We start from the raw sequence: 10,389 nt of genomic DNA, 5'->3' as shown, positions 1-10,389 counted from the left end.
AATATTGCAAGACACTGTTGCATACTGGAGCTGTTCTGCTACAAATAAATAATTAATTAAAAGTGACGATATCGAGTTTGTGTTAATAAATTTTAATGAAAAACGTTTGAAATAATTACAGATTAGAAACGGAGATTGGAATCAACGAATACAGTAATGCACGAGCGCACACAAAAGCTGAAGGAATTTCAGTAAATGAGAACAGTTTCGCTGTGGCTTGTACATCTGCTTTCATAAAGCATTCCTTCCTTGTTTTTCCATCAAACAATTCCACTACGGTAAGATAAAGTCGATGCAAACAACTGGAAAAACTAAGGAATTTCTTACGTTTTACATATAAATAGTAGATTCCTTATCATTCTATCCAACGACGGTCATATCAGGAACAGAATCCATCCTTTTTGTCCTGCTGATTAATTTTGATTCACGGCTAATCCCATGGATACCTGTTGAAAATGAATTACCAACAAACGTGAGAAACACCTGCATACCTGCGGGTTCATAAAATTACAGACATACAGGTACCAGGAATTTTCTCACGGATAATAGGATTTCAGCTCCGATTGTTTCCCTGAATTTTAGAAATACCGACAAAAACTCACCTAGATATTTGGTATAAGTAGTAAATGTTGTAAAAGTTCTGGAAAATAATAGTTTTCTATTATTTGTCACACGAAATACATGTAAATGTGGGCATACATGGTAATAAAATATATTTATTGTAGAATACATATTTTTGTGTGAAACTGTCGAAATATTTCGGATATATTTATAACAATTTATAACAATTAATTAAATAAGAAATGTGCAATGCCAAGTGTTAATTGAAGTTTACTATCGAAGGATCGTACGGTGTGCCCTCGAAAGGTGATCCTTTCGCATCCCATGCTTTCCTCAATACCTTTTCCATTTTCTGTAGAGAAACAAATTGCATTCGCAAATTTGTGTATTATACCGTTATATTCGTAAATTGAGAAACTAAATTGCGCATTCTTACAATTTGTTCAGACGTTGGTTTACCCAAAATCTTCTGCTGATGGTTCCACATCAACTCTTGAACTTTCATTTGCGCTTCCGATCCCATGTCATCTAAATTCCTTGAACAATCTATCTTAGTCAAATCGATTTTTGGCTCACCGATGATCAGTGCTTGCCACCATCTCTCGGATGCTTTTTCGAGATGAATCTACAATAAAATAAATAAAATGTTTGTTCGAATTACATCGAAAAAATTTATTCTTTTTGTATTTTTAATTAGTATAAATAAAGTATACAGATAACAAAATGACCTGGTGCAAGACTTTAAACACCTATTATCTTTAAGTAATACATACATTTTCTATATACTTCTCTACTGTCCCTAACAAAACTGTAAAAATATTACTAATATTATTACATCTTAAGATTATTTTTATTGTTAAAAATTGTAAATATTTTCGCATAAATTATAATATGTATTTCAATAAACATTACTATATGAGCCATAAGAAGATGAATATTTTTCTTTTGACGAAAGAGATTCATAAATATTGCTTGTAACATACAAATATTGCATATTTTAGAGATCTTCTGGCAAATACCCCCTTAACCTACACTAATATGCTGTCCAGGTACTATACTCCATATGGATTCATCTTTTCGAATTTTATAACATAGTTCCCCTTTGAAAACTGTAGTCCACGCGAAATAGCGACATTCTTCTACTTCTTGATTTTGTTCAACCCACGATGTTCTAGATTCTATTTTAATTTCATTTGAATCCAAATGAACTCTTAGATCCTTTGCATTTTTCACATAATTGGGAAGCTTTACTAGAACATCTATATCGCTAATAGTTTGTGACCAAATATAATTGTCTCTCACTGCACCATTATAACTATCGGATGATCGATTCCTTTCGATTAATTGGCTATGCTGATTTGCAATTTGATTTTCTCTGGAAGTTTCAATCTCCACTTCATGGTCAACTTGTGGAACATGTAAATCTTCTTCTATTGTCATAAATTCATCTTGATCTCTATCGCTATTTTGTACAATAACATCCTGATTATTCACAGAATCTATTGCACTGGGACATTTGGATATGTTTTTCCATTTTTGAAAACTGTGCAAGACAAGCTTTTCTATCATACCAGGTGGAAATCCTACTTTTTGATCTGCTTCTAATTCAACATAAAAGTCTGTGCTGCAAATAAATTATATTTTTAAATTATGTAACGTAAGAGGAATATAAACTTTTCTATGACAATGCAATAAGACTTCATTTATCAAAACTGAAACACTCTACCGATGGTATTCAAGCATATGCTTGTTCATTCTGTTCACTATAAATCATGTTTTGAAACTTTGTATAATTGAAATGACGTTCTGTGGAAATTCCAATAAGAAATCAGCAATAATTTAATAAATTGAACATTTACTTAAGCTTCATTCACAACAAATGAAGTTCTCGTAGATAAATTAAAATTTATCAAGTACTCTCACTTACCATCTGTATAAAAATCCAAAAAACGCATCTAAAAAATTAGTAATATTCTTTTCTTCTTGTAATATGTGCAAAAATGCCTGATCGTGATCAGAACACATTATGAAGTCGCTTTAACCTATTGTTCCTTAATCTGTTTTCAATGACAATTCATACATTAACCATTTTGTTTATTAATAATCCAGTACCAGATTTACACTAAATTGATTGAAAAACAGTAAACACATTTTCAGATAACAAATTGTTCTGGGTCCACCAATTATTTTACTACTAACAATTTATTTACGCGAAGAGGTTATATTAAGAAATACTGTTTGGATGATACTATTTAAAAATTTGGTTTATTCGACAATTATTTGACACATTTCGGCTATATGCAAATGAATTTCAATTACATATTATCCCAAAAATTAAATACACACACGCTTTTCTTTATAACATTAGAGTATCTATTCTTTTTTTCTTTGTATATGTCACCGAATGAATGACAACTGGGTCTTCGTTTGGGACAAGCGCCACCTTAAATCTATGTATTGTTTACATGCGAGGTTATCCAAAAATAAAATCCGTAATCGTAAAAATAGATATGAACCGTTGCCAGAAATAAGTAAGCGACTTTAAAACAAAGTCGACGATACGTTTTTGGTTACAGGATTTAAAATAGATCAATCGTTCGATGCACTTTTATGTGACCGTAATTTAAAACATAGAGGGCAGAACAAAACTCGTCGCTCTTCGCGCGATCGGTAATTCAGAATATGGAATACGAGGTCTCATAAGTCGAGTGGATCTACACAGAAAAGTGTCCATACACCTCGTCGGTGCTTACACTTCGAAACAAGCGATAAAACCACACGAAGGTCATTCTGACTTTCTTGAGCGCACGAGCTACACGTGTGCTTCTCGCTTACCAGTAATGATATCTCAGAAAGATTTCTTGCCAGTGTCAATACTTGTATAATTCGTAGAACGTTAACGTGATTTTGTGACGGGCAGCAGAGAACGCTGCTGTTCTATGAACGTACACTTCGAATTCACTGTGTCATTAGAATATTCGTCGATTTCGTGTAGTAATTTTCATTACGAGTCCACTACCCTATGTAAGTGTACTTATCGATACGACTAATTCGATTAAAATTTGTAGAATTTAGTTATTTCGATTGATAGGTTTTATGAGTTGCAAAAATAATTTAAATATTAGAATAATTGAAATCGATTTGAAATTCTAGCGGGAGTTTGTAAATTGTATCGATATGTTCGAAGGTATATAAATTAATCAATCGCCTTTCAATCAATAAATTCAAGTGACTTTGCGATAGTGAGCAATTGGTACTTGAAATTCAAGTTCTTATGTCTTCGTAACTCATTACAATACAATGCAACAATTTATTCCAAGTCGATAACAAAACTGACAAATATAAGAAGTGCGTATATTTGTAGGGCACTCGTAACAGTAACAAACTCAATATAAGCCGTACCTATGTACGGCTTTTCTATATATTCTTCTAATTAGTAACATCACATTCTTCTAAAAAATGAAGAGCGAAAAATGCCAGAGCATTTTTAATTATGAAACGCTGGTGCATGCGGTATCCGGTGCTGCTGTAAGTATATAATAAAACGCATATAGTTTCCAAAGAATATATTCGATCGCTATTAATGTTATATACTATAAGTAATTTTTCTTTAATTTATTGTTTTGCAGGGGAGCATCGTTGCAATGGCAACGTTCTTTCCATTGGATACAGTACGAAGCCGATTACAGTGTAAGTACATATATATCCATTTATATACAATAAAGTTAAAATAAAAAAAGATATACCGTTAATTGGCGTTAAAACTTATACTAAAAAAAATTTATACTTAAAAATATAACTAATTTAATTATTGTTGTGTTCAAAATGATAAGAGTAATATACTTAATGTCCGGGGATTTAAGAACGAGAGCGTACTTTACGTTAAGCAGATCTGTTTTAAATAATCGATCAACTTATGTATGATGGATTTGGAATATGTATAAATGATAAAAGATTAGATTAACTTTTACGCCCGTCGTCTGTAGAATGTTGCGTACGGAACGAATTATATCGCACTATTCCTTTTTTCTTTTTAATGAAATATATTTTATTTGTATTAGTTGTATCAAAACAGTGATTTCTTTTTTTTTTTCAACGCAGTGGAAGAAGATCGAGAATCAAAAAATACACTCGCAACAATCCGGGATCTCGTTGCGAAGGAAGGACCGTATGTTCGCACAATTTCGCAATATATTTAAGACGTAATTATTAAAATAAGAATTTCATTGCACATTAAAATTTACGTCTTAGGTGCACTTTGTACAGAGGAGTGGTGCCTGTCCTTCAGAGCCTGTGCGCCAGTAACTTTATTTACTTTTATACATTCCATGGTTTAAAGATTCTCAAAACAAATAAAGAACAGTCAGCTGGAAACGATCTACTGATTGCATCGATCGCAGGTATTTTTATATTGTAAATACATAGCAAAAAGTAGGGAATTTATATAATTAAACGAAGCAAAATTCAATTATTTCAGGCGTAATTAACGTTCTAACAACAACACCATTGTGGGTAGTGAATACCAGATTGAAAATGAGAGGTGTTCGTCTAGGTCAGGAGAGGAACAATAACGAATATAACACGTTATGGGGTACGTGTTGGTAGTAATGCTATACAAATAAATAAATTAGTATCGTTACATAATTACATAATTAATTACATAATTTCATCATTTTATCATTACATAATTTTTGTATTAGTAGCTTTTGCTACATGATGAATAAAATCAATTGTTTGTATGCAGCAAGTGAACTTTGAGCCTTTGAGTATAAATACATATATCAAGGTTAATGGAATTCTCTTTATATCGAATGAAGACTTAATAACTGAATTAATTTTATGCTTGTTTCCTATTAACTTTTTAGGCGGCCTCATGCACATATGGAAATACGAGGGATTGGGAAAACTTTGGGCGGGAACATTACCAAGTTTGATGTTAGTTACGAATCCAGCTATTCAATTTATGACTTACGAGGCTATTAAAAGGAGAGTCATCATCTCTTTGCGCGGTGTACAACCGCCAGCGTGGGTTTTCTTCGCTATCGGTGCCATAGCAAAGGCGGTGGCAACCACTTTAACTTATCCATTACAATTAATTCAAACAAAGCTAAGGGTTCGCATCTATATAGAAATTATTTTTAGTAGCGTTAATCAAAGTTTGTGTTCCTTTTTTTATTTTTGTAACATCGTTTTAATATTTCATCATTTTCAGCACGGCCATAACTATCCAAATCTACCACCAAATGCTGGCTGCTTACAAATTCTATTATATATATTAAAGTAAGTTCAGTACTTTTATAGAATGACAAAAGGCTAACACGTTTATGAAATGAGAATTTCCATTTGCAGGAAACAAGGATTAGGGGGATTGTACAAGGGAATGGAAGCTAAACTACTGCAAACAGTTCTTACAGCAGCGTTAATGTTTTTATCTTACGAGAAGATTTCAGTATTCGTTTCTCGTATTCTTTTACACAGGCCAATGATAAAGTCCTAATTCTACACACACTCTTATAAAATTTTGTTTTCAAAAATATTTCTCGTCGATATAATGTTCGTTATAAATGAAAATAAATATCCAAGCGAAAAGATATCTAATCTGTAGGACAGAGAGCGAGGGAGAGGGAGAAAATCAAATAATAATAATTTTTTTTTAATTTTTTTGTATATCTTGGTAATCGACAAGTTAGCATTGAAACGCCCCGAAACTCTTTTGTTTAACCAAAAGCGACAGTACAGGGAAATAGCCATCGCGCTTATACGTATATCTGAAAAATGTGAACTTAATCGCCAAGAATACTGGAGAATTTCAGGGAAACGCACTATCAGTTCCAATCGCATTCCCATCGTCAATCCAATCAAGTTACATCGCCTGTGTCACGGACACAAAAAGTAGAGTCGCAATGGAGCGACAGGCAAATCGACCGCATAAAATCTGTTGATCAACACAGTTTGACGTTGAAGAAGATCGAACGCAAACCCACCAAGGCGATTTTAAGATTCTGGAACAAATTGAAACCACGCAAAAACCCAAGAAAAAAAATAGATTCCGGCACGAGCAAATCATTGGCTTCTGCGTAGGTTGCTACATGCTAATACGTTTAATGAAATTTATTTTTTGCATAACTCGCAAACACAAGCTTATCTTTAATATCTTTTCATAAATGGACTGCGGATTTTATGCACTTAGAATATTTAAAAATTTGTATGGTTTTAAGAGGGGCAATACATAACAATAAATACATTACGTTAAAATCATATTTTTTTTGTGTTGATTCTGTCTTTTTATGTTGATTGTGTTGATTGTGAAGATATCTCAAATTATATTAGATGGAGTTTTAGTCATGTCGAAGAAACAATGAGCGCAAGATCGCGATATGGGTCCCGAAATACACCGACAAACAAACGATTCCGTAGCCCGCGTATAACTACTGCCAAAAATTACGCAACAAAACCGCAAGTAACATACGACTATGATGCTGCAATCAGCCAGCCGGACGTACCAAATCTGTTAGATCGCAAGAAAATTGGTCGTGGCGTGATGGTTAGTGGAGTTACACTTAAAAAGAGAGCTGCAAAAATTCGCTTAAAAGAGCCAATCATGACAAGCAAGAATTTTCAGAAAAGATCACAGGAATTCAAGATAAAATCCATAGTACAAAAAACCGTAAAAGCACGATCATCTAATAATAAGAATGTGCATCACGTGAAAAAAACCCTCGCCTCTACTGAGGATAATAAGTATATCGATGAGAAAGAAAATGTTACCAACAATGGTATTACTGATGACGACAATTTGTCGAATTTCATAAGGGTATGTGTATTTATATTTCCTTCTCCTTTCTTCCTTTCCTTCGCTCCATTTAATGTCTTGTTCTCGAACAAATATTTGCAAACGAAGATTTGCAAGCCTTTATCAGCAGATTGCTGCATAACCATTAATTGCGCACGTATTTAAGTGCGTCACTGATTTTATATGTTCAAGCTGACCTTTACTAACTACTCGATCCCACAATACTGATCCAGATATAACAGCAAGATAAAAAAAAAAATGATCATAACTTTGTTTGATTACATGTTTAAAAAATGTGATTAAGTGATTAAGATAACACATAAACCTATTGTACTTAGAACCTAACGGAGTGAATGACAAAAATGTTTTCTATAAGGATGCAACGAAAGAAACGTGCGAGGATAAAAATGACGGCAATAATGAAATTGTGGAAGAAGAAATAATAGACGAGAGAATAGATAATTCCGAAAATGTGACAGCGAGATCACTGGTTCAAGCTAAGGGCAGTAAAATTCCCCGTGCGAAGATTCCGATTGTTCACACGTTCTACGAATTCCACCCGGTACAGTATTCTCGAAAAAACAAAATTAATTAATTAGTAACGAGTTATCTGCACAATAGGAGAATAAATTGCATGTAAACACAAACCAAGAAGAATTTGCTCATCTCGAAACATGCTGCGCTGTTAACAAGTTAGTTAAAAGGAGAAACTAATAATAAAAACATAAATTACACGTAAAAAACTTTCTTGTAATTAACTAAATAACTTAAAGCGTCGACGTGCAAGGGAAAGAGACACAGAAAAAATTGTGCACAGGACAACAATGTTCCTGTAAACAAGATATAGTTCGTTTTCACGAACTTCAAAATGAGAAAAAGTACGTGCGATATTGACGATAGTGTATATGAATTAGAGGAGAGAGGTTAATTTACTGGGAAATGTTGCATTCTATCCAGAATAGTTTGGAACAAAGAGGAGACGTCGACGTTGGAGGCGGATGAAGAAGCAGAAGATCATGGATTAACGTCAACCGATGAATCCCCCGCTATTATTAGCAACATCGACGATCCCCGTATCTTAACTATCCTGCGAAACTTAAAGCTGAATTGTCCATGCAAATCATGCACCGAACACGATCTTCCAACTAGCAGTCGACAGAAAGACGAGAGCGATTTAAAAGTTTCACCCCCAGGGGAAAGCCGAAGAAAAAAATGGTAAGAGTAATACTCAATTAACTCTTTCGATGTTGGTGGAAAAAGCACGAAACAAAATTCAGCAAATTCATTTTAAAATAAATATATGTATCTACATGTTTTAAGTATACAAAGCCTATAGGATGCTCTTTTTTTTACTATATATTATTAAAGAGAAAACACAAAATACAGGGTGAATGGATGAGAATTATAAGATTAGTGATTCTCATTATGATAGCACATCATTACCAACAGGTCATCGAGACATCGACAAATCGTTGATACGAGTTCGGAAGACTTGGACGTACCATCTAATTACAATAGTGAAGACACGAAGAAAAGAAAGAAAGGTCGGAACAAAGCGAAAAACATATTAACCCAACGTATTAAAACAAACTCGATAGTAAATGCGTCTCCGAAAATTTCTAACCGTCGACAATCTAGCTTTTCGTTTCTTAATACCCTTTTTGACATTGTTTTTTGGCCTTACTTATTTTTGAAAACGAATCGGTAATAGTTTGCTTTTCCTTTGTTTCGAACGAGGATATCATTTCTAACGAATTTTTGAAAAAATAGATTCATTGAAGGGTTTCTTAAAATATATTTTTTAAATAATTAAAAAATATAATTTTTAAATAATTAAAAACAGTCCATTTACCTTTTTTCCAAAAATTTTATAATCTTCCTGACTGTTAATATACGTTGTTTCTCGTACAATGTTTATAAAACGTTTTAAAGAATATTTAATAGGGAACATAGTTTATATATTTAGGAAAATGTATTTTTAATTATATATAGTACAAATAATACAAGTAACGAGATTATATCAAATCTTTCAAATTTTATATAAGGCAAACATTATTTACAAGGAGTTAACAATAATAAAACATTGTTACTTAATCATGAAAGAAACAAAGTGAATTAAAAAAGATGAATGAAGAAATGATTAAACATTTTAATGACTATAAAAATTTTACAACACACCGATTGCTGAAAGTATATAAAAATAACATTTTTTCATATAATAAACATTTTTTTTATTAAATTGCATATTAATACCATAATGAAATTGACTTACCTTTCTTCGTGGGTGTTGACATGCTTCTACGAAGCCTCTTTGAAAAGAATGACAAAGTTAGTCTATCGTAGAGGTTATCGATTTCATTTACAGTGTTTTCTAAAATTCTCGTGAGAGCCTTTTCATTTTGCACCAGAGCTTTATCAGCAATCAAAGACAAATGCAAATAGCCTCGATAAGTTAATAACGATAATCCCATTCCTGTGTTAACCCTGCAAATAACAATACTTTAAAACCTGTCGCACTTCCAAGCATAAAGTTTCTTCATAAAAAAAGAGAAGCTACATAGAATAGACGAAATTTAAAAAATTTGAGAATTACCTGTTCGGCATCCAGAAAACAATGTTCTTTAAAGAGTGCCCCAAAATTTTCACTTCTTGAGGGCCAACTAAATTGCTAAACACCATGGTGCTATGACTTTTGAAAATCGGTCGTAAAAATTGATCGGGTAATATAGCCGAAAGATACTTCATTACCATAAAATTCACCATGTAATCGAGACGTTTTTTTAGCGCATCATTCGCGTTCTTAATGTCTTCGAGGCGTTCCAGAATTTGGGAATTTTGCAATGGGTCAGCAAGTTGTTTACCCTTTATATGTGAAATGCAAAGTGGTAGTATACCGACCGAGAAGTTGTTCTGCAACGGAAGATCCTCGCTCCATTCCTCGATTTTCATAGGCAAAACAACGCTCAACTTAGTTGGAACGGGTTCATTCATCTGAAAAGATTCAAGTCAACTAAAGAGCAGGACATTTACGTGTA

At 32.9% G+C, this 10,389-nt stretch overlaps 5 protein-coding genes across 7 annotated transcripts in view; 3 read left to right on the top strand and 2 right to left on the bottom strand.

Annotated features, from left to right (window-relative positions):
- Positions 1-700: 700 nt before the first annotated feature.
- LOC143429411 (nudC domain-containing protein 3) lies at positions 701-2,850 on the bottom strand. 2 transcript variants are annotated; one of them, XM_076905067.1, is made up of 4 exons: positions 2,489-2,850; positions 1,594-2,185; positions 998-1,186; positions 701-913 (listed from the first exon to the last, which is right to left on the bottom strand). In XM_076905067.1, the coding sequence occupies exons 1-4, from the start codon at positions 2,584-2,586 to the stop codon at positions 821-823; spliced, it is 972 nt and encodes a 323-aa protein (XP_076761182.1). In that variant the 5' UTR covers positions 2,587-2,850; the 3' UTR covers positions 701-820. The 2 variants fall into 2 exon arrangements, with proteins under 2 accessions (XP_076761182.1, XP_076761183.1); XM_076905068.1 differs by having other exon boundaries at positions 1,594-2,180.
- A 1,100-nt stretch (positions 2,851-3,950) lies between these two features.
- Pmp34 (Peroxisomal Membrane Protein 34) lies at positions 3,951-6,097 on the top strand. Its single transcript, XM_076904651.1, has 8 exons — positions 3,951-4,089; positions 4,191-4,251; positions 4,663-4,729; positions 4,813-4,961; positions 5,039-5,152; positions 5,427-5,674; positions 5,774-5,841; positions 5,911-6,097. Exons 1-8 carry the CDS (start codon positions 4,021-4,023, stop codon positions 6,056-6,058), a joined length of 924 nt encoding a protein of 307 aa, XP_076760766.1. The 5' UTR covers positions 3,951-4,020; the 3' UTR covers positions 6,059-6,097.
- Positions 6,098-6,877: 780 nt separating this feature from the next.
- LOC143429269 (uncharacterized) lies at positions 6,878-7,952 on the top strand. The gene is made up of 2 exons (XM_076904799.1): positions 6,878-7,511; positions 7,684-7,952. The coding sequence occupies exons 1-2, from the start codon at positions 6,920-6,922 to the stop codon at positions 7,947-7,949; spliced, it is 858 nt and encodes a 285-aa protein (XP_076760914.1). The 5' UTR covers positions 6,878-6,919; the 3' UTR covers positions 7,950-7,952.
- Positions 7,953-8,012: 60 nt separating this feature from the next.
- On the top strand, positions 8,013-9,165 carry LOC143429223 (uncharacterized). Its single transcript, XM_076904730.1, has 4 exons — positions 8,013-8,046; positions 8,128-8,232; positions 8,317-8,569; positions 8,804-9,165. The coding sequence occupies exons 2-4, from the start codon at positions 8,223-8,225 to the stop codon at positions 9,060-9,062; spliced, it is 522 nt and encodes a 173-aa protein (XP_076760845.1). The 5' UTR covers positions 8,013-8,046; positions 8,128-8,222; the 3' UTR covers positions 9,063-9,165.
- Positions 9,166-9,481: 316 nt separating this feature from the next.
- The window catches only part of LOC143429400 (uncharacterized), a 381,903-nt gene continuing 380,995 nt past the window's right edge, over positions 9,482-10,389 (bottom strand). For both annotated transcript variants that reach the window (XM_076905035.1, XM_076905036.1), the window contains exons 5-7: positions 9,948-10,345; positions 9,627-9,838; positions 9,482-9,538 (exon numbers count right to left, since the gene is read on the bottom strand). In XM_076905035.1, the coding sequence (XP_076761150.1) occupies positions 9,522-9,538; positions 9,627-9,838; positions 9,948-10,345 (627 nt within the window). In that variant the 3' untranslated portion in view covers positions 9,482-9,521. The remainder of the gene's footprint in view (positions 9,539-9,626; positions 9,839-9,947; positions 10,346-10,389) is intronic.

Source organism: Xylocopa sonorina, chromosome 11 (assembly GCF_050948175.1).
Source record: "Xylocopa sonorina isolate GNS202 chromosome 11, iyXylSono1_principal, whole genome shotgun sequence".
Lineage (NCBI taxonomy): Eukaryota > Metazoa > Arthropoda > Insecta > Hymenoptera > Apidae > Xylocopa > Xylocopa sonorina.
The sequence above is the reverse complement of the archived record's forward strand: the minus strand, read 5'-3'. Positions and strand labels throughout refer to the sequence as shown.

Bases quoted from the DNA above. Each gene is read 5' to 3' on its own strand.
- LOC143429411 (XM_076905067.1), bottom strand. From the start codon at position 2,586: ATGTGTTCTGATCACGATCAGGCATTTTTGCACATATTACAAGAAGAA. The intron at 2,186-2,488 runs GTAAGTGAGAGT...ATTTATTTGCAG, and splicing joins TTTGGATTTTTATACAGATG to CACAGACTTTTATGTTGAAT. The intron at 914-997 runs GTAAGAATGCGC...GTTTCTCTACAG, and splicing joins AACCAACGTCTGAACAAATT to AAAATGGAAAAGGTATTGAG.
- Pmp34 (XM_076904651.1), top strand. From the start codon at position 4,021: ATGAAGAGCGAAAAATGCCAGAGCATTTTTAATTATGAAACGCTGGTG. The intron at 4,252-4,662 runs GTAAGTACATAT...TTTTCAACGCAG, and splicing joins AGTACGAAGCCGATTACAGT to TGGAAGAAGATCGAGAATCA. The intron at 5,842-5,910 runs GTAAGTTCAGTA...TTCCATTTGCAG, and splicing joins ATTCTATTATATATATTAAA to GAAACAAGGATTAGGGGGAT.
- LOC143429269 (XM_076904799.1), top strand. From the start codon at position 6,920: ATGAGCGCAAGATCGCGATATGGGTCCCGAAATACACCGACAAACAAA. The intron at 7,512-7,683 runs GTATTTAAGTGC...ACATAAACCTAT, and splicing joins CATAACCATTAATTGCGCAC to TGTACTTAGAACCTAACGGA.
- LOC143429223 (XM_076904730.1), top strand. The intron at 8,570-8,803 runs GTAAGAGTAATA...CATTACCAACAG, and splicing joins GAAAGCCGAAGAAAAAAATG to GTCATCGAGACATCGACAAA.